General features: G+C 41.9%; 2 protein-coding genes across 4 annotated transcripts in view; one reads left to right on the top strand and one right to left on the bottom strand.

The window, feature by feature from the left end:
- The window catches only part of ap2s1 (adaptor related protein complex 2 subunit sigma 1), a 36,261-nt gene extending 22,728 nt beyond the window's left edge, over positions 1–13,533 (bottom strand). Inside the window, exons 1-2 of the mRNA XM_033014542.1 lie at positions 13,351–13,533; positions 63–212 (exon numbers count right to left, since the gene is read on the bottom strand). Coding sequence (XP_032870433.1) covers positions 63–212; positions 13,351–13,353 — 153 coding nt within the window. The 5' untranslated portion in view covers positions 13,354–13,533. The remainder of the gene's footprint in view (positions 1–62; positions 213–13,350) is intronic.
- Positions 13,534–15,665: 2,132 nt separating this feature from the next.
- The window catches only part of arhgap35 (Rho GTPase activating protein 35), an 87,655-nt gene continuing 76,812 nt past the window's right edge, over positions 15,666–26,508 (top strand). Inside the window, exon 1 of one of the 3 annotated variants that reach the window (XM_033014565.1) lies at positions 15,666–15,803. The gene's annotated coding sequence lies outside the window, so the exon portion shown is untranslated. The other 2 variants (XM_033014567.1, XM_033014566.1) reach the window with 2 other exon arrangements.

Raw genomic sequence — 26,508 nt, 5'->3', positions numbered from 1 at the left:
TACCGCTGCGCCACCGTGCCTGCCTGACCATTGCAATCTCAGAACTGCAGTCGTTAGTGTACCTCCACAAAGTTGGTATGTTTCGCGTCACGAACAGTCACAACAGCGTGAACCTCCTCGATGAGCTTCTGCTTTTCATCGTCGTCAAACTGCATGTACCACTTAGCCAGACGGGTTTTGCCAGCACGGTTTTGAATAAGGATGAAACGGATCTGAAAAGAGAAAGGGAAATAAATGAAGAGGCTGCATGATTTTTCTGTTTTATTTATGGGTCCCAAAAGAATATTTTGTTGCAATCTCCCTTAATCAACAACACCAAAATGAATTCACAGATTAATATCTTGCCTTTTACAGCTACGATTTTTGCATTGTGCAAATTAGCAGCCAGCAGAGGAAATGTTTCAAAATGTTATGAATAGTTTGTGAATTACTTTAGTTTTAGGACTTTATTCCTTGGAGCGCACGAGTCCGAGGGGTGATGTTAAAGAGGTGTATAAAATCAAGCGGGGAATAGAGAGGGGGAATGCACAGTCTTTTACCCAGGGTAGGGGAATTAAAAACAAGAGGACATATGTTTAAGGTGAGATGGGGCAAGATTTAATAGGATCTTAAAAGGCAACTTTTGCTCTTAGTGTATGGGTGGGTGTATGGAACGAGCTGCCAGAGGAGGTAGTTGAGGCAGGACTGACTATTCCAATGTTTAGACAGGTACATGGATAGGACAGGTTCAGAGGGATATGGGCCAAATGCAGGCAGGTGGGACTAGTGTTGATGGGACATGTTGGCCGGTGTGGTCAAGTTGGGCCAAAGGGACTGTTACCACACTGTAAGACCTTAGGGGACATTTTGGGTCGGGGCACTTCTTCAGACTGAAGGTTGTACAGTTGTACAGTGTTCCTCCAACAGATCTAACTGACAATATTTTCAAGTATGAAATTGGACAGCAAACATTTCCACCACAAACAAGACTATTCTTGCTTTTTGCTCCACCAATTTGTTTTTTCAGCATCCAGTCTCTTTTGTCTTCATTCCTGTTCCCTCCCCCCCCCCCTCCCACAATATCCACACATGTGCACTTTCCAATAGGAGCCATTGGATGGTGATCAGAACCTATAATCTGGAATGATCTTTCTTCTTGGTAAAACCCCTGTCCCACGGTACGAGCTCATTCCAAGAGCTCTCCCGAGTTTGCCCTGATTCGAACTCGGAGATTTATGGTAATGGACACTCGTCGGTACTCAGGGCTCTCGTGGACATTTTTCAACATGTTGAAAAATCTTCACGAGTCTTCCCGAGCTTACCTGCCGTTAGCGAGTCTTCCCAAGCACATGCCGTTCGCGTTACGAGCCGGCAAGAGACGCCCCCGAGCTCCGACGTACCCGCTACATTCATTCTCCGTGCTTACCACGAGTTTGATTTATTTAAAACTCGGGAGAGCTCTTGTAATGAACTCGTACTGTGGGACAGGGCTTTAAGACCACAATGATCTCAGCTAACTTGATGGACCGTTGCAGTGACTGCTACATTCCGTGGTTACCTTTGGATGCTTTATTTAGAACGCTTTCTAAGACGGTGGGGTGCACCCCACCTTTGACATGTTGCTATGAAAAGGTCTGTGGTTTTCTGATGGAAGTGGGGAGGACATCTGACTCAGTGATTACAGGCTTATAAAAGGTACACCCAACCTTCTTTTCCTCAAGCAATAGAAGATTTTATTTTAATTACCCCGTACAATTAAATAACAGTTTATAGACCAAAAAAAAACTTTTACGTATTAAAAACATTACAAAAATATCACAGCCACCTATATTCTCCCCTTCACTCAAATACACCTTGGCGCCTACCCAAGTGTACTGCTGCTAAAAAAAAAGTTCCTTTGCCTAGCTATTTGTGTCCTTACTCTCAAATGCACTCCACCGTTATAAGTGTGGGAATAACAAGTTGAGCTGGAACGTGGGTATCTGGAAACCATTTTGAGACAGAGGGTCACCAACATGGAATTAATTTAAAGGTTTAACCATAGGTGGTTTGGAAGGGTCTCGACCCGAAACGTCACCCATTCCTTCTCTCCAGAGATGCTGCCTGTCCCGCTGAGTTACTCCAGCTTTTTGTGACTATCTTCAGTTTCGACCAGCACCTGCAGTTCCTTCGCACATATCTCAACCACTTGCCCATTTTTGTCCCATGTCTCTCTAAATCTTTCCTATTCATGTACCTCTCCAAATAAAGATTTCCTTTTAAAGGTTCTCATAGTACCTACCTCAGCTACCTCCTCTGGCAGCTTATTCCATATACCCTCTGCGTGAAAAGGTTGCCCCTCAGGTTCTTATTAAATCTTTCCTATTAAATCAGGCCGACAAAGGTTCCTGAACTAAAACGTCACCTATCCATGTTCTCCAGAGATGCTGCCTGATCTGGTGCATTACATCTTGTGTCTTTTTTCTTTGTAAGCCAGCACTTGCAGTTCCTTGTCTCCTAATATTTCTACTAGTCTTTTAAATGCCATCCTTATAGTGCGGAACTCTAATTTAAAGAAACGCTGGAAATACTTCACAGGTTAGGCAGCATCCGCAGAGGGAGAGAGAACTTAGAGCTCATGTTTCAAGGTTGATAACTTGGAAAAGTTAGAAATTGAACACATTTTCCATTCCAGAGAAATGGGGGAGGAGCAGAGAACAAGGAGAAGATTTTGAGGTGAGAATAAATGACACAGCCTATTCTTGGTTTTTGCTGAGTTCCTCCACCAATTTGTTTTTTCAGCATCTAGTCTCTTTTGTCTCCATTCCTGTTGATATGGGAGGAGAATTGAGAGTAAGAGGAGCCAATGAAAGCTGAATTACAGGAAGGGAGAGAAAAATAAATCTGCAGAAAAAGATTGAAAAGAATGTTTGCATCCTGTTACTTTTTGGCACTCCCTGCCACAATATCCCACCAAATGACAATGAAAGATCATCCATCCAACACATGAACTCGGTTTCTCTCATCATGGATGCTGCTTGACTTGCTGTGTAATTACAGCATTTTCCATTCTCATCCCAACATGAGATTCTCTGGGGTTAACTGGAAATACGGTGGCGCGAGATCTACTGCCTTACAGCACCAGGGGCCCGGGTTCGATCCTGACTACGGGTGCTGTCTGTATGGAGTTTGTACGTTCTCCCGTGACCTGCATGAGTTTTCTCCGAGATCTTCGGTCTCCTCCCACACTCCAGAGACGTACAGGTTTGTAGGTTAATTGGCTTGTCCCTAGTGTGTGCAGGGTGGTGTCAATGTGCGGGGATCGCTGGTCGGTGCGGACTCTGTGGGCCGAAGGGCCTGTTTCTACGCTGTATCTCTAAACTAAACAAAAATGTGGCCAACTCTTCCTCTCTTTGGTTCAGGAGAGAAAATGAGAACCTCTACTTCTATTGTTATAAGTATTCACATTTTGAATGACTTGTATTCTACAGTTTATCCTTTGAGAAACATTTGCAAATTTCGTGCCATTAATAACAAGTTAGGGAGGAAAGATTTCAACATTTAAACTCCATTCAATGTACTAAGGTTGAAATGCACCCAAACAAACTTTGTGGGAGTCCAGATTAATGTAACGGATACAGATAATACATGTCTGAACACTATCATTACTTATTTTCTCAAATGGAATTAGATTTCTCTTTATTTAAGATGTCACTTTGTTTGAGCTTAACTGCACCTAATTTGCATATCTGTAATTAGAATAATTATATAAATGACTGGGTGGTTTAGTCGCAATGCAAGAAAACTTCAATTCAAATAAAAATAATACACTTTCTTTCATCAGCGATAATATCATATGGATAACAGCAGTCTTAGCTAGAAGCATCATTTAACAGTTTTCCATTCCAGCTTGTACACCAAGAGTCTTACAGCACTGGAACAGGCCCTTCAGCCCAACTTGCCCACACCGACCAACGTGTCCCAGCTCCACTAGTCACACCTGCCCGCGTTTGGCCCATATCCCTCCAAACCTGTCCTATCCATGTACCTGTCTAAATGTTTCTGAGACGTTACAAAAGTACCTGCCTCACCTATCTCTTCCAGCAGCTCGTTCCATACACCCACCACCCTTTGTGTGAAAAAATTACCCCTCAAATTCCTATTAAATCCTTTCCCCTTTACCTTGAACCTATGAATCTGGTCCTTGATTCACCTACTCTGGGCAAGAGACTCTGTGCATCGACCCGATCTATTCCTCTCAAGATTTTAAACACCTGTATAAGATCACCCCTCATCCTCCTGCGCTCCAGGGAATAGAGACCTGGCCTACTCAACCTCTCCCGATAGCTCACACCCTCTAGTCCTGGCAACATCCTTGTAAATCTTTGCTGAACCCTTGAGAATATCATATAACATGGTGCCCAGAACTGAACACAATATTCTAAATGCAGTCTCACCAACGTCTTATACAACTGCTCAATGACCTCCCAACTTCCATACTCAATACTCTGACTGATGAAGGTCATTGTGCCAAAAGCCTTTTTGACCACCTCATCTACCTACGACTCGACCTTCAAGGAACCATGCACCTGCATTCCTAGATCCCTCTGCTCTGCAACACTCCCAGAGGCCTACCATTCACTGTGTAGGTCCTGCCCTTGTTAGACGTCCCAAAATTCACCACCTCACACTTCCCTGGTGTAAGATAGAAGTAGTGTAGGGGTATTCGTTGGTCGGCACAGGCGTGTTGGGCCGAAGGGCCAGTTTCCACTATGTATCTCTAAAATAACCCAAACTATTCATTTCAGATTTCAACTGTTCACATTATTGCAAAATATATTGGACTTGGCAAATCATGAATCGTTCATTTGGATCTCGTGTAACTCAACGCCGATGGCATCCAATAAAGCACAATTGGGTTATTGTCATCAACTAATCTACTTTATTATTGTGAATTTGTTTAGAGATACCACACGCAGACAGGCCCTTCAGCGCACCAAGTCCGCAACGACCAGCGATCCCCGCACACTTACACTATCCTACACACACTAGGGATAATTTTACATTCATACCAAGCCAATTAACGTACAAATCTGTGTGCCTTTGGAGTGTGGGAGGAAACCGAAGATCTCGGAGAAAACCCATGCAGGTCACGGGGAGAACGTACAAACTCTGTACAGACAGCACCCGTAGTCAGGATCATACCCGGATCTGTGGCGCTGTAAGGCAGTAGCTCTACCTCTGCGCCAATGTAAATTCAACACCGATTGAGATGGATTTTAATGTTAGTTTGCAAAAATGGACGCATATTTAAATTAAAACAGATTCTATTTTTGTTTATAAAGAAACCATTGCTAAGTCTTTTTTCCATGCAGGAGGCTCCATGAAATGTTGGCATTGGCCAGGAAGTCGTGTCTGCTTACTCAGGGGCACAGGACACAATACTGATTGAGTCTCTAATGAGGCTGGTGCTTGGTAATGCTGGGTGGGAAACTTGTTTCAAGTTAGGAAATCCTCAGGAAAAAGCAACAATATCCTAAAACAACCCTGGGACAGATCAGTCCATTTATGATACTGAAATTATTTTATTTAAAAAATATTCTAACACCTATAATTGCCAACTTAAAGTATTATTCTCAAAGTAGAATGGTGAATTTAACACCATTTAATGCTTAGAATTTGGGGTTCATAACATATCTGCCCAGATCTTCCTTGCACCATTACTGACCTACATTGGAGAACTTCACAACATCCTCTTTGCGATGCAGACCCCTACTAAATTAATAGTATACACGGGACTGCATCAACTGAGACAATGAGCTGGCAACTATGGAGGATATTTAGGTCAATATTTGGAGACACAAGAAACTGCAGATGCTTGAATCTTGAATAAAACACAAAGTGTTGGAGGAGCTCAGTGACTCAGGCAGCCTGGCCCCTCCATTGATGATGCCTTCGAGGGTGGTGGAGGCAGGTTCTCTGGATGCTTTCAAGAGAGAGCTAGATGGGGCTCTTAAATATAGCAGTCAGGGGATATGGGGAGAAGGCAGGAACGGTGTACTGATTGGGGATGATCAGCCATGATCACATTGAATGGCGGTGCTGGCTCGAAGGGCCGAATGGCCTACTCCTGCACCTATTGTCTATTGTTTATTGTCTATTGTCATGCCTGATCTGCTGAATTCCTCCTGCTCTTTGTTTTTTAGGTCAATTCCTATCTAGCCTAATGTTCAATGGCGAGATATGATTTCTTTGTAGAATTGCTTTATGAAATTAATCAAATTTAGATTGTCATTGAGGACTAGACAGCCATTGCAAAAATTAAAATGTAATCATAATAAATTTCAAATGAGGTTGAAGTAGATCAAGTACAACAAACTGATTTGAAATGATTCCATCTGCAATAATTAAAACCTATCAACACCACATTAAAACACACCTAATGTTATTATAGAAAATAACATTGTTCTGTTAAAAACAGCTTTAGCTAACAATTTAATAATAATAATAATAATAAATTTTATTTATGGGCGCCTTTCAAGAGTCTCAAGGACACCTTACAAAAATTTAGCAGGTAGAGGAAAAACATATAAGGGGAATGAAATAAATAGTAGAGACATGACTAGTACACAAAGTAAAGACAGAATTCAATTCAAAACACAATATGAGGCAATTCATGCATAGATGAAAAGGGAGAGGGACGTGGGGCTAAGGATAGGCAGAGGTGAAGAGATGGGTCTTGAGGCGGGACTGGAAGATGGTGAGGGACACGGAATTGCGGATCAGTTGGGGGAGGGAGTTCCAGAGCCTGGGAGCTGCCCTGGAGAAGGCTCTGTCCCCAAAACTGCGGAGGTTGGACTTGTGGATGGAGAGGAGACCGGCTGATGTGGATCTGAGGGACTGTGAGGGTTGGTAGGGGAGAGGAGGTCAGTGAGATATGGGGGGGCCAGATGGTGGAGGGCTTTGTAGGTGAGGATAAGGATTTTGTAGGTGATCCGGTGGGAGATGGGAAGCCAGTGAAGTTGTTTGAGGACTGGAGTGATGTGATGCCAGGATTTGGTGTGGGTGATGAGTCGGGCGGCTGCGTTCTGGACCAGTTGGAGTCGGTTGATGTAGGTGGAGCTGATGCCAAGGAGAAGTGAGTTGCAGTAGTCCAGTTGGGAGGAGATGAAGGCATGGATCAGTCTTTCAGCAGTGTACTATACACAAGAATGAAAACAGTTTGATACATAAAGGAATAGCAAGTTGAGTGTGCGATGAAAGAGTCGGAATAGAGTTGGGTGCAAGTTGGGGGATCAAAGAGATGAAAGCAAATAGGGTTCAGTGACATTATAATGGATCTTTCTGTTTTTTGGCACTGATATTATGTAAGATAATCCAAGATTATCCATAATCATATGTATGAATGGGACTACAAATAACTAAAATACAACAGTACTGTACAGGCACAGACATTTTAGCTCACAATGTCTGTGCTGGAAATGATGCCAAATTAAATTAATCTATTCTCCCTGAATGTGATCCATATTCCCCCGTTCTCTGCATATCCGTGGGTCTAACTAAAAGCGTGTTAAATGTCATCGTCGTATCTGTCTCTACCACCACCCACCCCGGCAGGCACCCACCATTCTTGTTATAAAATTTGCTCCGCTCATCTCCTTTAACTTTCTTCCTCTGACCACACAGCCACACCCTCTATTATTTGATATTTCCAAACTGGGAAAAAGGTTCTGAATGCCCACCCTATCTATGCCTCTTATAACTTTATAAACTTCTGGCAGGTCTCCCCTCAGGCTCCAAAGACGCTCCAAAGAAAACGCTATAAAGGGCGGTGGAGGCCGGTTCTCTGGATACTTTCAAGAGAGAGCTAGCTACGGCTCTTAAAGATAGCGCAGTCAGGGGATATGGGGAGAAGGCAGGAACGGGGTACTGATTGGGGATGATCAGCCATGATCACATTGAATGGCGGTGCTGGCTTGAAGGGCCGACTGGCCTACTCCTGCACCTGTTGTCTATAAAACAATGCATGTTCATCTAACCTCTCCTTATAGCTACCACCCTCTAATCCTGGCAGCATCCTGCTAAACCTCTTCTGCACCCTCTGCAAAGCCTCTATATCCTTCCTGTAATGCGGCAACCAGAACTGCAAACAATACTCCAACTGAGGCCCAAATATGTTTTAATAAGGCCGCAACATGACTTCCTGAACCTTTATGCCCTGGTCGATTAAGATAAGAATACCATGTGCCTTGCGTAAAAATCTATCTGCTTGTGTTGCCACTTCTAAGTAGCAATGGACTTGGACCCCAAGATAATAATAAGAAGGAAACTGTTCTGGCCTTCATGCTCTGCCTTGTTGAAAACCAGTCTAATTGGTCCCATGGTACTGCTTCAATCTCTATACCTTTGAAAAGGTTGCATTTTCATCTGAATATACAACTCCGTGGAGAAAATGACAATTCAATTTCCTGTTTTTAATTCACTATGAAAAATAGTGGCATATACATTTTTCTGGAAGGGTCAGCAGTTCTTGCTACTATCTAATCACCCTTGAGAGGGTGGTGGAGGCGAACTGCATCTACATCGGTGAGACCAAGTGTAGGCTTGGCGATCGTTGCGCCGAACATCTCCGCTCGGTCCGAATTAACCAACCTGATCTCCCTGTGGCTCAGCACTTCTACTCCCCCTCCCATTTCGAATCTGACCTTTCTGTCCTGGGCCTCCTCCAACGCCAGAGATTGGAGGAGCAGCACCTCATATTCCGCTTGGGCAGTCAACACCCCAGCGGCCTGAACATTAACTTCTCCAATTTCCGGTAGCCCTTGCTGTCTCCTCCCCTTCTCAGCTCTCCCTCAGCCCTCTGGCTCCTCCTATTCCTTTCTTCTTGCCACCCCCCCCCCACCCTGCATCAGTCTGAAGAAGGGTTTCGGCCCGAAACGTCGCCTATTTCCTTCGTTCCATAGATGCTGCCGCACCCGCTGAGTTTCTCCAGCATTTTTGTCTGCCTTTTTTAACTACTGCAACCCTTGTGCTCCCACAGCAGTCCGACAGTGGTCCCACCCTGCAGTTGGGTCGGGAGTTCCAGGAATTTGACTGGGCAATAACGAAAGAACAGCAACATTTCAAAGTAAAGCTGGTGTATGACACAGAAACATCCGTGCTCCCATCTGCCTCTGCATTGTCCTGGACATTATGAATCTTGTGAGGGTGGTGCTGTTAAAGAAATGAGCTAAGAGCCCACATTGCATCTTGTATATGTCACATCATATGGCTGTGGTGCTCTGGTGAACATGGATGAACATTTAGGACAAGCATGGATGTTTGTCAATCAAATGGACAAATGACGCACGGTTTCTAGAATGTAGTCGGGAATATTCAATTCCAGGTAATTGAACAGTATCCATCTCATTGCTGACATGCTTGGTACGTGATTTTCCGGCACCCTTGGTTCCAAAGCCCTGCCGGATTATCCGTTTTGCCAGACCAACAGAGGTCACGCCTCCAAGAGGAGACTTTTTTGTTAGTTTTAAAAGTATGTGTTAATGTTCTCTGGTTTGTTTTATGTGGGGGGTGGGGGAAACTTTTTTCGATCTCTTACCTTGCCGGAGATGCGATTGTTTTCCGGATCGTATCTCCGGTCGCTCTGCAGCCTAACATCATGGATCTGGCGGCCTTGTTCCAGACTGACTTTGAGCCCCACCGCGGGGCCGTGGACTTACCATCGGAGCCTGCGACCCCTTGCTTGTGATCGATGCTCCAACTGCGGCCTGCGGATTTCAACATTGAGGAGCTCGCAGTCTCGGGTAGAGACTGATGTCGGGAGGCTCCAGTCACAGAAGGTTCGACTAGTCCCGACCCAGGGTCTGAGATCCCCCAGATGTGGGAGCTTGATTACCCCCTTGATCATACCTGCATAGTATGCAGGGGACAATACTCATACTATCTGTAATGACCAGCAGTCAACCTTTCCAACATATTGTTGAAGATGGGAAGTCTGGTAAATCCCCAGACTCCTGACTTTAGATAATCCTGTGTTTTTTCCCCTCATGGATGGTAGAGAGAGACACATATTACATCGTCCATCAGAGCTACAAACATATTTCCAGATGCAGCAGAGATGAATGCACGTTGCCTTTTTGCTGCATTAATTTGTAGATCAAGATTGAAAAGAATACATTCTTAACGCAGGCTTGTATAGAGTGGATGTGGAGAGGATGTTTCCACTAGTGGGAGTGTCTAGGACTAGAGATCATAGCCTCAGAATTAAAAGACATTCCTTTAAGAAGGAGATGAGGAGGAATTTCTTTAGTCAGAGGGTGGTGAATCTGTGGATGTTTTTAAGGCAGAGATAGACAGATTCCTGATTGGTACGGGTGTCAAGGGTTATGGGGAGAAGGCAGGAGAATGGGGTTAGGAGGGAGAGACAGATCAGCCATGAATGAATGGCGGAATATATTTGATGGGCCGAATGGGCTAATTCTGCTCCTATCACTTATAACTTTACGAGCTCAACAGTTTCAGATTTTAAAGAAAAGGGACAAATCACAATGTTGCTCCAGAGAAATAGCTCCACATCTAAACAATATCACGCAAGCATCCAACTTATTCAGTAGATTGTCCATCTAAAGTAAAGGGCCTCTCCTACTTTCACAACCTTTTTTACTCATGGACATTTTTCATCAGGCTAGAAAAACGCCCCGACCTACTTGATGCCATGAGTACCTACGACTAGCATCACGACCTACCTACGACCTACCTACGACCATGCTGCGAGTATGAATCAACGGCAAACTCGGCAGAGGTTGTGAGTTAGGTCATGAAAGTGGGACAGGCCCTTAACACAAGTGAAAATGGTATCAGCGATTGCTTTGCAAGGAGTGTTGACTAGTAAGATGCTGTGGTTAAATGGGGCATGATCGTTCTTACATTGACTGGTGTAAGATTTGCGCTAAAGTGTTACAACATGCTAAGTTCCTGTTGTGTCTACTCTATGGTTGGTTAAGAAATACAGACTAGTATAGCATCATATTTTGTCTACAGTCTTTGCTGAGTTAGCTTATTTTGGGTGTTCTGGGAAAACAAGTATTAAATTTAGCTTCTGCAGTCTGGAGAGGGATGGGGAGTTCATATGCGGAGAGCCCTTATGCAAGTGGACATCCTAAATAGTTCAAAGGAAAGGATAGACAGCTAAGAATTATTCCTCCATAACATGGCCAAAATTACTCGCTGACAAAGAGGAATAGCTTCTTGAACATGATACAATGTGAATACAAACTTGTGGAATCAAACCATTCAACACCAAGGGCAGGTTTTAGTTTTAGAGATGCAGCATAGACACAGGGTCTTCGGCCAACCGAGTCCAAGTCGACCAGTGATCCCTGTGCACTAGTTCTATCCTACAGACTAGAGACAATTTTACAGAAGCCAATTAACCTACAAACTTGCACATCTTTGGAATGTGTGAGGAAACTGTAGTGCCTGGAGAAAACCCACGCGGTCACAAGGAGAAAGTACAAACTACGTACAGATAAGGACTTGTAGTTCGGATCTGCCCTGTGTCTATGGCGCTGTAAGGCAGCAACTCTACCGCTGGGAGGAAATTGGAGCAGCCGGAAGAATCCCATGCTGTCACTGGGAGACCAGGTAAACTCTGCTAGAGAGCTCTGAAGGTCAGGATTGAATCCCGATCCAGCTGTGAATTGAATCCAGCCACTTTACCAGCTCCAACATTGTGCTGTCCTGTTCAGATATTTCTGCACATCTGTATTTACAATATTTCACATTAAAGGATTATGGCACTGCCTCCATCTGCTTCATTATGATCCTTATGCTCCACAGGATTTTTCTCCCACCTATATTCATCCACCATCACATCAACATATCCTTCTATTCCTTTCACCCACATCTATCTTCCACTTAACCGTGTCTATGTTGTTCTTTGCAACAATAGTATGCACTATGCAAGCCAATATTTATCCTTTACCCAGTATCTCAAAAGGCAAAGCATGGCCCTTTGCGCCTTTTCTGATTTGATAAATAAAGATTGATTAGATCTTTGGATTCACCAGCTTGTGGCTGATCCTCATAATTGTTGAGTCTCTCATTGTCCAAACATCTTTCCACGTCGGCCTTAAAAATATTTGATGACAGTATTGGAACAGAAATTGACAAACAAGTCACAATACTCTTCATTTCATTTACATACTGAAATCATGCTCTCATTTCTTAACTCACTTAACCAGGGCAACATTTTATTTTGGCATCTACCCTGCTAAAATTGCCCCAGAATGTTTATACTTGTTTTGCTCTTTCAAACACCAACTGGTATGAATACATAGCAACATAGAAAATAGGTGCAGGAGGAGGCCATTCGGCCCTTCGAGCCAGCACCGCCATTCATTGTGATCATGGCTGATCGTCCCCAATCAATAACCCATGCCTGCCTTCTCTCCATATCCCTTGATTCCACCAGCCCCTAGAGCTCAATTTAACTCTCTTAAATCCATCCAGTGACTTGGCCTCCACTGCCCTCTGTGGCAGGGAATTCCACAAATTCACAGCTCTCTGGGTGAAAACGGGTTTTCTCTCACCTCAGTCCTAAATGGCCTCCCCTTTATTCTAAGACTGTGGCCCCTGGTTCTGGACTCGCCCAACATTGGGAACATTAATACATTCAACTCAGCCCTTCCTTGTAAGGCAACCCCCTCTGCCCACTAGTGAATCCTATGAATTTATATCAAGTAAAACAGAATAGATCTTATGTCATTATCACACTGTTCTTGCTGTGTGCAAATTGGTTACCACACTTTTTACCAGAGTGCTAATGCCTCAAAAGTACTTAATTGGCTGTAAAACACTTTGAGGTGATCTGATACCTCAAGAGTAATAAAAAATTAAGTTTATTTTATTGTTAGGAAGCATTATTCTTTAAGCATTCAAGAATTCACTGTTCGATTTATTGCTAACTTTTATTCCTGGTTCTCATCTCACCCACATGGGGCTATCTATCATCTCTTGAAAGCATCTAACAGGTCACCCTTCAACCTTCTCGCTTCCAAAGAATACATTAGCCTGTTCAATAATTCCCGATAGTTCTGTTATCGATCCCAATGCACGGACGGTGACAGCCATCTACACAAATATGGTGCATAAAACATCCATTCAAAACACTATTAAGGATGATTTTAGCTTGATAAAGTGACAAGGCCTCAAGCATAGTCATCTACATGGATGCAAAACACAGTTACATAAAAGGCGTTACTTCTTTTTGAAGGATAGAGTAGATTTTCGTGATGTTTTACTTAATTTTCTTACATGAATAATCTCACTGCTAGGCTTGGTCCAGGCCTCACTGTGCATTTACTTTATGTCAACATGCAAACGATCACTTACCATGGTTACGCTCCTTTTGCGGCTTCTTGCGCGTGTTTTTTTGTTGTTTAAATAGGGATGTATTTTTTGTGTTTTGACTCTCTGTGCACTGAGAAAATGTGATGTTTTATTCTGTGGCGAGGCTTCCCTTTCCGCCGCTGACTCGGCCAAACCCCCGCAGCCCCTGTGAGCGGCTGCGCGACTCCAGCCGTCCCAACACCAGGCTACCCTGGGACTTGTAGTCCAACTTGTCCTTGCCTCTCAAACATAGAAGCATAGGCAAGAGTGTTTTATTGTCATCATGTGTCCCAGATGGAACATTCCCACATTCTTACTGGAAGCAACACAACAGAATATGTAAACATGGTGCACTGTAAACGATAGATTGTTGAAATTGGCTTTTGATTTTTTAATTTGTAATATAATAATATATCTTTTATTGTCATTGCACGTCAGTGCAACGAGATTTAGAGTGCAGCTCCACTGATGTACAAGAAAGGTAAATAAATACAATACATAAATAAAGCAAGCTGAATTGATTGATGTGTATGTGTGTACTGTATGTACATATATGTTATGTATATGTGTATGTGTGTATATGTATGTATGTATATATGTACATGTATATGTATGTATGTGTGTATGTATTTATGTATATATATATGTATATATGTTATGTATATGTGTATGTGTGTATATGTATGTATGTATATATGTACATGTATATGTATGTATGTGTGTATGTATTTATGTATATATATATGTATATATATAATTTTCCTTTTATTTATTCATTTTCATCTTTTCTTTTCTTCTTTTTTTTTTTAAATCGTTCGAAATAAAGATATCATATATCAAATAAAGATATCATATATCATAGATGTTAAATTTGTGTTGATTGAGTGTGTTTTTGTCATTTTTTTATTATATGTATGACTGCAGGGAAACAAAATTTCGTTCAGACCGAAAGGTCTGAATGACAATCAACGAATCTAATCTAATCTAATCTAATAAACAAGAAAACATTTTTCAGAGTGTGTGTGTGTGTGTGCACCTGACATCAGTCTGAAGAAGGGTCTCAACCCGAAACGTCACCCATTCCTTCTCTCCAGAGATGCTGCCTGTCCCGCTGAGTTACGCCAGCGTTTTGCGTCTATCTTCGATTTAAACATACACATACACACAATCGTTTTGCATCTATCTTCGGTTTAAACATATATATATATATATGTGTGTGTATGTTTAAACCAAAGATAGATGCAAAACTCCTATATATATATACACACATATACATACACACATACATATATACACACACACACACACACACATATATGTATGTGTATGTGTATATATATATATATATATACACACACACATATATGCATATATGTGTGTGTGTGTGTATGTGTAGAGCATATATATATATACATAAATATATATATATACACACCCACCCACATAAAAATACCTGACAAACAAAAATAGTGCGATAATAACAATAATAGTCTATGTAGTTCAGAGGTTATTTGGATGTTGCAACGCTTAATAGCCTCCAGCAACTCTCCTGCCTCCAGCCAATGCAATGCGCAAATGCTTTATGTTTTAGTTCTCTTTGATGCGTACGTTAAAAAAAGAGAAATCCCCAGAGATAATCAACAGAAATTAATTCTTGTTGTCTTCCAATCTGGTAGCAACATCCAAATAAGAAGATACTAAATCTAAATGTTTGGAGAGAAGGAATGAATTACATTTCTTCAGACTGAAGGTTCTTGACCTGAAACGCCACCCATTCCTTCTCTCCAGAGATGCTGCCTGTCCTGTTGAGTTACTCCAGCATTACGTGTCTATCTTTGCTTTAAACCAAATTTCGTTTGAACCTCATGTGAGGTTCAAATGACAAATATATGGTATTGTATTGTATTGTAAACCAGCATCTGCAGTTCCTCCCTGTACAAAACAAGAGCTGTGCAACATTCCTCCATGGGTATACATCCATTCCTTAGCATTATATATCGTAGTGTATCCAAAAATCCTGATTATACTTGGTTCCCTTGCCAATTTAAACCAGCACCTGCAGTTCCTTCCTACACAACTTATCAATGGATAGCCTTGCTTCAATGAAGCTAGGAACTACAGTTCCCAGCATTCCCTGCTGCCGTACGACCCCTACTTCCGGCTCGATGGCGACTTCCTGTCGCGCCTCCTCCTTGGAAGCCGCAACCTAAAGTGCTTGGCCGACTCCTGGCTGATGGACATCCCCGCCGACCAATCAGCGGCCCGGCCCGACGGCTCCGGGCCAATGGGGTCGCAGAGGGGGCGGGACGAACGCATCAAGTTCGGTGGACGGGGAGAGGGAGAGAGGAGAGAGAAAAAGAAATCTCCTTATTGTAGTTTAGCGCTAAAAGAAAATGATGCGATAGCGGCCGTTCGTCGACGTTTTTGAGTGAAAATCGGGTGCGGCCTGTCGAATGGTGCGTGCAGAAGTGGATTTTGTGTTGATTTTTTGTGTGGTAATTTAGGAGGAGACACTGGAAGTCGTTCCCCCCCTTTTTTTCTTTTTCGCGGAGGGAATCACCTGACGAGTTGCCTCCATGGCGGCGTGAGAAACATCATGGGCGATGCCTGCTGCTGGGGAGGGGGGAAGGAGAAGCAGTGGGTGCAGTAGAAGCAGAGGTTGCAGAGGAAAAAGTTGGTGAGGGGGGAAGAATGTCTGCAGGAATATCCGCCATTTCCACACACACACACACCCACTGTGGTAGAGACTTTCCAAAACCAGGGCACACAAGGCACTCTCTCAGTGTGTGTGTGAGTGTGTGTGTGTGAGAGAGGGAGATAGATAGATAGATAGAGACAGAGTGAGAGAGGTGGGGTGAGAGAGTGTAAAGGAGCAGAGAAAAAGAAATTCATCCTGCTTCAATCCACTCATACACACACTCACCCTGACTCTCCCCATCTGTGTCCTATGATTCCAGAAGAAAACAAGATGTCTGCTGACCATTAATTTAAAATTCCCCTTCCTCACAATTTTTGTCTTCTTTCACTCCTTTGTGGAAAGAAAAGGTAGGTAGAATTTTACCCCCTTCCCTATGTTTTTTGGTGAACCCTTATTTTGTACTCCATGCTGGCTGCTTTTTTTTTTTTAGCATATTGTTGTTGAGGCCAACATTATTTTGTTGGCATTGTATTCATATTCTTATTTTTGTCTGTTTGTTTGAATGCCACGGATTGGGGATAATATTTTTGGTGAATTTTGTGTTTTGTGTGTCAATGAGCCATGTGTCAAAACACATTGGAGAAATAATTTTCCTTTTAAACAATCCAAGGGCATATTTCTCTTGAGGGTGATTTTTATTAATCTGTGCTTTTTTACCGATGGGAAGTTTCGATATGATTTGGCCATGTTTTTATAATCCTGGTTTAAATTGTTCTTTTTGTAAATATTTTATAACCCTTGTTTAACTCTTGCAGTTTTCTGACACAGCAGGTAAAGGGTTTAGGAACACATTTTATGGAATGCAATCCTTGCAGTTTCAACTCAAATGGGCATTAAGAACTTTTGTAAAATGAACTTTATACAGAATGTTGGCAAAATGTAGTTATTCTTGAATTTCCTATTCATTATTGTTGTAAGTGAAGTTTCTTGGTTATGGATGATTCTGTGATTTAAAATAAAAACCCCATGCAAACTAGCTTGAAAAATTGAAAATATTCCCTTGCACAGTCATCTGTTTGTTCCAACATATCACAGTCGTAGATGTAGTGACTATCAGAATTTAATGAGGATGGTGTACACTGTATTTAAGACGTGACTTCAAGTCTACAAACTCTCTCTGACCCCTCCTTCGCCCCTTTGACAATATATGGCATATGTCTTGACATGTTTGGTATCCGATGCATTTAGCACATGGTTCCTAGGCCACTTCCAAAAGCTTGTTTTTCTGGTGTTTTGGTGAAGTCTCCTGGGATGGTGAGATGGGCAAAAGTTTGGGCGAGGGGACCTGTTTACGTCTGTCTGATACTACAAAGTGTTATGGAGGGGGTGGATACTTCATAATACATTAATAGATCAAGGGGTCAAGATGATATCATAAATTGAGTTCTGCTCCATTTATGATGTCTCAAATGTGCCTATTTTTCCCAACCCCCTTCAGCATCTGTCATTTTTGTATGATGCTGATCATCTTGCTTTCTTACTAACCAGTGGAAATTATTTTAGCTCTGTTTTCAGTATCAAAATCCCTCAGTTTTGATCACTTTAAATGTATTCTCTAGGTACAAGAAAATGGCAAATCCCAAATCTTCTGCATGTCATATGCCGGCATCAAAATGAATACTACAGCTAAATAACCAAGTAGCTCTTATTCTGATGTGTAGCGTATGGTGAATTAACTATCCTTGGCTATGACAACAGTTATCCTTCGTCTTTGCAGAGGCAGAGAGGGATTTAGACAGTTTCCAGTTCTTCCACTCCTTATTACTATGCAGTGAAGGGTTTGTCTCTAATGTACAGTTGATTAAAATGGGTCCAAGGTTGAGTCTAGCTAATGTACATCAAGAATTAAGAATGACCGTTGTTCCCAGTTGTCTTGAATGAATCAGCAATTAATTCAAGGTAAAAAATTAACTTTTAAAATAATATGTTTTTTTTCTCTTGTAGCTGTTCATCACTTGGTTCCTAATTCTGGTCTTTAAACAATTTGTGCAGTAAGATGCAGGCTGCACAGTCAATTTCACTTGCAGCAAGACATGTTCTATTCTGATATTATAGTTCCTTTGTAATCTTCTAAAATGAACATTTGTTCATGCTAATTTAAAAATGTGCTGGTTTATTTTAAAATGATCATAGTCTGTAAAATGTTTTTGTTTTTAGTCCAAAGAATAGTGTTACTAATTAATTAGTGCTAAAATTTAACATCGAGTAATTTTAATCAATGGATGAATTTTAAAATAAATAATGTTCTAGGCTAGTCCACTGTGTTTTGTAGTGCGTGTAAGTGTCTCAAGTGATTGCTTGATCTTCACTTGTAATCAGGAGGGATTGCTAGCTGAAAGATGGGATATTGCCCATGGGCTTGGAAGGGGTGGGGTGCAAGAATCAGAGGGCCTGTTATTCCCGTGATGTTCTTGTACTCTTCCATCTGCTCAGCATGGATCCCTGGGGATAGGTTGCCTGTCTGCCTTGAAGGTTGTGAGTGACTGTGACTGAACCTTTTGGCATAATATTAACCCTGAGCCTGGATCAGATGCGGGAATAAAAGCCATTACCAATGCTATTCCACCTACAAAATTGCCTGCATTTGTCTCGCTTTCCTTTCACCCCTATCTGCCTTAACCTAACCTATTACCGCTGTATCCAGCATCCTCTAACCTGGTTTTCAATTCTCTCCAAGACTGTTATTGATTCAAAATGCCGCAGTCCATGTCCCCATTTGTGATTCAGCATGTCTAGCCACATAGCGAGTAATTAAGTGCAATAAGTTTATAAAGGTAAATTCCATAGTGAATTTAGCATTTAGAATGGTAAGCATTGACATATAGACATTTTATTTGTGTTTCAGGATAAAGCCGTTTCATCTTAATCGAAATATTGTGCTTATATTTTTATCGTAGAAAATCACGTCACAGTATGTGTCATGTGTAAATTCTTTGAGTTTTGGAAGATATTTTTACATATATCAATATATGCACACATATGAAGGGGATACAACCGTTTCCTATTCTGTGGATGACATAATATTTATATTGATGGCAAAGATTTGTGCCCCATTTAATATGTGAATAATGTGTAGAATGCATCGGAAGTTTAGTCTGTGCAGCTGTCTGTGTTTTCTATCTCAACTGTGGCAGGTGCTCTGACAATGACACGACTATTTGTGTTTCTATATTTTAAGGTGCATTGGTTTTATTGAAGACAAAATTTGATATTGAAGCATTTGGGAAAGACAGGAATATAGCACCAAAAGCTTGGCCCAAGAGCTAGATTTTTAAGGAGCATTTTATAATAGACAATAGGTGCAGGAGTAGGCCATTAGGCCCTTCGAGCCAGCACCACCATTCAATGTGGATCATGGCTGATCATCCCCAATCAGTACCCCATATCCCCTGACTCCCCTATCTTTAAGAGCCCTATTTCGAGATCTGTGGAGTGGTTTAAGGAAAGAAGTTCTGAACTGGCCTCCTTGGTAAGCTAAGGACGCGGCTATGAGTAATGAGTGATTGAAATCCCGAGAGCCTTAATTGAGGGAATTGCAAGTGGGTTGCAAGTCTGGAAGAAAATAAAGTAAAGTATCCTTTATTGTCATAAATAGTAGAACTGCAGATGCTGGTTTACAGACACAAAATGCTGGAGTAACTTAGCAGGTCAGACATCATCTCCGGAGTAACTTAGCAGGTCAGACAGCATCACTGGTAGCCACCTATAACTGGCCAGGCTCTGTCCTACCCCCAACTCTCTTCCAGCTTTCTCTATCACCTGCCCCCCCCCCCCCCCCTACCACCACTACAATCACCCTGAAGTTCCGACCTGAGAAAAAAAAATCACCTGTCCATGTTCTTCAGAGATGCTGCTTGACCTGCTGAGTTACTGCAGCACTTTATGTCTTCTTCAGAAGAAATTATTGATGGGATTTGAAAACTAACAATGAGAATCTTAAATTTTTGAATACCAGTATAGTTCGGCAAGCAAAAGGGTGGTGTGTGACTAGGACCTGTTATAAGATATAACCAATAGCATTTTGAGCTGCCATTGAGAAGATTGGGCTAAGCATTATAGACAAGATGCTGTAGTAACTTAATGGGACATGCAGCATCTCTGGAGAAAAGGAAAGGAATAGGTGACGTTTTGGGTCGAGAAGGGCCTTCTGAAGGATCTTTAATCTGAAGAAGAGTCTCGACCTGAATCATCACCCATTCTCTCCAGAGATGCTGCCTGTCCCACTGAGTTACTCTAGCATTTTGTGTCCATATTCCGTTTAAGCCAGCATCTGCAGTTCCTTCTTACACATTGGTCTAAGCATGATAGCCAATTCTACAGACATTGCTGTGGAGAGAGATTTTGACAGTAGATGTACTACAGCAGATAATTAAATGGAGGAGCAGCTAGAAAATTATATTCAGAAGAAGTTTTGTACGTGACAGACAAGACAATGGCTTTGCTTCTTCTAGCAGTATTTGGTTGGAGTAAATTTCTTCTCTAAAACAGCAGTTAACAAATTAACAATGGGGGTAGGAATAGACAGTGATGATGAATTTGAATTTAGTTATCAGCATGACATAAATGATTTGTTTCTCGATTATTGGTGACGATGGGGGAGAGTTGTTGGCAGCACGTAGTTGATAACTAGGATGTTGGGAATAGACTTGAGCGGGGGAGTGTGGTGCAGTGGTAATAGGGATCCAGGGAAGATAAATTTGCAGAAAGTTTTCCGGCTGCATTTAAAAGTATACGAATAAGCAAACAATTACAACCAATGGGAAATATAGGTATAGGCAACTGTGTCAAAGGCAATAGGGAGATCAAAGAAAGAATGGCTGGTTTTCCTTGGTCAGAATTGCGTGTTGTCATTTCGCAGTGGCAAATCAGTCTGAAGAAGGGTCTCGACCCGAAACGTTGCCTATTTCCTTCGCTCCATAGATGCTGCTGCACCAGCTGAGTTTCTCCAGCACTTTTGTCTACCTGCATGTGTCATTTGTTGGGGGGGGGGGGGGAAATGGACATCTGATGTGAAGTTTCCAGTATGAAGTGCAGGCACTTCATGTTTTACATGTTCTTTTACATGTGAAGTTTAACTTGGTGTCCTCCATAATGTTTGGGACAAAGACCCGTCGTTTATTTATTTGCCTCTGTACTCCACAATTTGAGAATTGTAATAGAAAAAATCACATGTGAATAAAATGCACATTGTCAGATTTTATTAAAGGGTATTTTTATACATTTTGGTTTCACCATGTAGAAATTACAGCAGTGTTTATACATAATCCCCCCCCCCCCCCCCCATCCCATTTCATATAATTTGACAATGTGCACTTTAACCACATGTGATTTTTTTTTTTAATTACAAATCTCAAATCGTGGAGTACCTAGGCAAATAAATAAATAATGCATCTTTGTCCCAAACATTATGGAGGGCACTGTATGTGCTCTTGTTTTCAAAATGATGAGCTGAAATTTAAGCCTGGCAGCATAGTTGCATGCGGTGCCTGGCATACCTTTGATTGTGCGAGATGCCTGTACCTGGAAAATTCATCACATTCAGTGTCTGTGACAAAGAAAGTGTGATTGAAGGTGGGGCTGTAAGTTGACAGAGGAGAAATGGAGGGATATTTTGGAGAGGGTTACTGGAAACTACAGGTTTAAAGGAATTGGGTTATTTTGTATCCAAGGACAGAGAACTATAAATATCTTACATGGGAGAGGTTATGAAGGGAAGTTGGGTCGTCAGTAATTTTGGTTGGAAAGGATTATAAATCCAAATTATAGGCTCCAAATCCACACTCAGCAAAATCAATAACCCCACTCTCACCATCGACGACACCACTGTCTCCCCATCTCCCCAGGCCCGCAACCTTGGCGTGATCTTTGATTCCACCCTCTCCCTTGAGCCTCACATCCGCCATGTCATTAAAACCTCCTTCTTTCATCTCCGCAACATCGCCAAACTCAGACCCTCTCTCACACCTCCCGCTGCTGAAAGACTCATCCATGCCTTCATCTCCTCCCGACTGGACTACTGCAACTCACTTCTCCTTGGCATCAGCTCCACCTACATCAACCGACTCCAACTGGTCCAGAACGCAGCCGCCCGACTCATCACCCACACCAAATCCTGGCATCACATCACTCCAGTCCTCAAACAACTTCACTGGCTTCCCATCTCCCACCGGATCACCTACAAAATCCTGATCCTCACCTACAAAGCCCTCCACCATCTGCCCCCCCCCCCCATATCTCACTGACCTCCTCTCCCCCTACCAACCCTCACGGTCCCTCAGATCCACATCAGCCGGTCTCTTCTCCATCCACAAGTCCAACCTCCGCAGTTTTGGGGACCGAGCCTTCTCCAGGGCAGCTCCCAGGCTCTGGAACTCCCTCCCCCAACTGATCCGCAATTCCGTGTCCCTCACCATCTTCCAGTCCCGCCTCAAGACCCATCTCTTCACCTCTGCCTATCCTTAGCCCCACGTCCCTCTCCCTTTTCATCTGTGCATGAATTGCCTCGTATTGTGTTTTGAATTGAATTCTGTCTTTAATTTGTGTACTAGTCATGTCTACTATTTATTTCATTCCCCTTGCATGTTTTTCCTCTACTTGCTAAATTTTTGTAAGGTGTCCTTGAGACTCTTGAAAGGCGCCCATAAATAAAATTTATTATTATTATTATTATAAATTCTTGAGGATGAAATGGGCTCTGAGAAGATATGAGAGGAAGATGGTATAGAGATGCAAGTTCAATGTGGGGGCTGGTGGCTGGAAGGAATTTAACCTGATATGTTGGGAATGGAAGAAAGCAGCAGAGAAATCAGATTAAGGAATCTTAATTTTAGTGAGAGTAATTCATCATGAGCTCCTTACCATTGCTGAATAGAAGGGATGGGTGAGGTTTGATGGGAGTACTGAACACTGTAATAGAAATAAGAAGCCAATGGTTATCTTTTCATTTGGGGATGAGCCTGGAATTGTGAGGAACTCTAGCAGATGAGAGAAAGACCCAATGTTTAATAAGGTCTGTGCAGTTCTGTGAATGGATGAACAATTTGTCATCTGAACCTAGCAGTCTGCATTCTTTGAAAATTAGGGTTGTGCCAGGGCGAGGTGCGTGGTTTAATGTGTACCAGGGCATTAGAGGTGGGGATGAGGGTGTGGCCCAGCAGATCATACGCTGAATAAATGTGATAGAGAGCCAAAAGATTGTTGGGATTAAAAAAAAAGAAAGAAACGATGGATTATTTATGGATCCAAAAATAACTAGAGCTGGAAAAATAAGCTGAAAGGAATAATATCTCAATCACATAAAGGCAACTACTTAATGGATGCAATATGACCACGTCAGAAGTAGACGTTGTGTTGTACAGAGGCTGAAGGTGGAAGGCATGCAAGATATTTTTCATGAGAAAACTTGCTTGGTTTTGGGGTGAATCTGAATTAACCTGATGAATAGTGAATCTCAAAATGGGCACTTGATGGAAGGAGGCCATTGTAGCTGTGTTGTCCATACCATCTTCATGTCTGAGCAATCCACTAGCTCTCCACAGAAGGGTGTGGAGGCCGTCAATGGATATTTGGAAGGCATAGATAGATTCTTGATTACTATGGGCGTCGGGGGTTATGGGGAGAAGGCAGGAGAATGGGGATAGGAGGGAGAGATAGATTAGCCATGATTGAATGGTGGAGTAGACGATGGGCTGAATGGCCTAATTCTACGCCTATCATTTATGAACTCGATATAAAAATGTATTTAATATATGCTTTAAATACACATAATAGCTAAAATCTCCTGCCTCTGGAGTCATTTGGGAATCACTATCCCATTCATTACCCTTGGTGTGGAGCCTGAAACTGAATGTCATCATCTACTTGTGGAACAATCACTATTTTGTGTAAAAGGGCACAAAATGCTGTAGTAACTCAGCAGGTCAGCAGCATCTCTGGAGAACATGGATTTGTGACGTTTTGGATTGGGACCCATCTTCAGACCAGTTTAGTCTGAAACATCACCTATCCGCCTTCTCCAGAGATGTTGCCTGACCCACTGAGTTACCCCAGCATTTTGTGTTTTTTTTTGTAAACCATCATCTGCATTTCCTTGTTCCTACTATTTTGTAACGTTTCACTACTCGTATACTAGATGCAACTGCTCATGAAGACCAGCGTCCTGTTTGCTTTTCGTTGACATTACTTTTTTTTTCCTCAGCTTTGCTGCCTTGAAAGCATTAGGGACATTTACTTCAACATCTGTTCTGATACCCATTTAAAATGTTTCCTCTGTAATTTATATTGACCCATGTTCTTCCTACCTAAATGTAAATTTCACATTTCTCTCAATTACATTCCATATGCCACTGCTTTGCCAATTCTACAGCCCATTTATATCTGCTATTACGAACCTCGCAGTTCACTGTACCTCCGTGTTTCGTCATCTGCAAATTTGGAGCTTGTTCCGTTTGGATGCAGACCCCCATTATTAAAATTATATAAAGAAAATCAATCTTCGCAGGGCTGTTCCTTGGGGAACTCCACTGTATACTCTAGTTTGAAAAACAACCTTTCACCAATTGCTCAGCTGATCATCTAATCATACTGCTGGAGCCTCTCTTCAATCCACGACTTTCAATCTTGATGACACATTCATTGTGGTACTTTTTGAGGTCCTTATACACTACAACAACTATATATATATTATATCCCTCATCAATCCTCTTTGTTGGTTGATCAGAAATATCTATTGTTGGTTAGACACAAAGTCCATAACAAATCCAAACTGGCTCCTGCTAATTAATCCTCAGTTGCCCAAAAACTGATAGTTCTGTCCTTAATTATTTCCTTGACCATTATTTCCCCCCCCCCGCACTGTGGTTGTACTAACTGATCTGTAAATAGAGTTCATAACTGTGCCTTTCTGTGTGATTAGTAGTGTAACATTTTTCAGTCTTCCAGTTCTCCCTCTACGCACACACGTCTTCTATATGTTTGTGAGATTGTGGAAGGGCATCTGCAATTTATTTATTTAGTTTGTTCTGTCAACAGCTCGAGATTCATTCCATATGGGCCTGACAATTTATTCGCTTTCAGCGCAGCTAGCCTTTTGGTACTTTCGTCAATTTTATCCGGATCCCATCATAATGCTCCAACATTTTTATTGGTAAAGACTGATATCAAGTTCTCAGTTAGCATTTCACCCATGCTCAGTAAATTTTGCTTAGTTGTTTTCTGATCAATGTACCTTTCAGCCCTTTTATCATATTTATGAATCCCTTTAATTTTTGCTGAATCGGGTTATTTTATGAATGAAATTTGATACCAGCAATGGACATTTGGGTGTGTCTCTGGAGAATTATTTTAGATGGGAAAGCTGTGGAACTAACAAGAATGGTGTGGTTATTGAGAAAGAATGTTACACTGGTTGTTATGGAACTTAATCCTGAGGGTGGAGAACAGTGAAGATATTTTCAGGCTGATGCCCTGTTTTTCCTGTTCTATACTTGGACAGGTAAAAAACTATTGATTGTTGAAAGCAAAATTCTCCAACATTGCTGTCACTTGGAAATCATAGTGCAACAAGTGTGTCATGGAGTGAGTGAGTTTTATTTGCATATGATGCGATTACATGTTTAAACCCCACAGTGGGGAAACACAGGAAGAAATGTATCTCACTTGGAAGTCAGGCAGAATCTCTGGAGAAAAAGAATGGGTGATGTTTTGGGTTGGGACCCTTCTTCAGACACAGTTCAGTTTTATCTTTTGTGTTCAGGCAATTTTCTGTAGCTCTCTTTTAAAAAAGAAAATGGAAGCTAATGGCTCAAGAGTTTTGTTCAAATCCTTTACTTTATAGTGTTACACATCAGTTCATAGAAAGTAATCTCAAGGATGTTTACATGCTCATATTAGCTTAGAAATGTTTAACTCAATTGCTTATTTTCTTCCAGCATCTCCCATAATGTATGGCCTATCAAAAACTGAGCTTGTTGCTCCTAGTATGTCAATCATTTATTTTGTCTTGGATCTTTTTCTCCAGCTATGATGTTGTTCAGGTGGAGTGGCTTGGATCCATAAATTATCTTGTTATTGGCCCTTTCCCAAAGATATGGGTTGCTTTTGGGAATTCGGGAGGAAGAAGCCATTTACGCCTACGGGCAATGATTTCCAACCTCTTTTGAATGAAATCCCTGCTTGTTTACACACATACCTGCTGCTGTTTCTTACCCTCTCCCAACAAAATAAATTCCAGATGCCTTTACAATAACGTAATTACGGTTTAAAAGTTGGGGCTGTTTTGTAGATTGCTAGCAGTCAAGTAGCCAAAACAGTTTGTGTGCTGAATAGGGTTTTGTGTATTTCTACTTGGCACATACTGGCAAAATGTCTGCAATCTTAAAGTTTCGTGGCACCAGTGTAATCCATGTCAACGTAAGGGTTCACAAACCCCATGTTGGGGGCTGATGTTCCAGTTTATTCTGTCA

Source organism: Amblyraja radiata, chromosome 41, assembly GCF_010909765.2.
Source record: "Amblyraja radiata isolate CabotCenter1 chromosome 41, sAmbRad1.1.pri, whole genome shotgun sequence".
Lineage (NCBI taxonomy): Eukaryota > Metazoa > Chordata > Chondrichthyes > Rajiformes > Rajidae > Amblyraja > Amblyraja radiata.
Note: the sequence above shows the minus strand (reverse complement) of the source record. Positions and strands in the feature narration are given on the sequence as shown.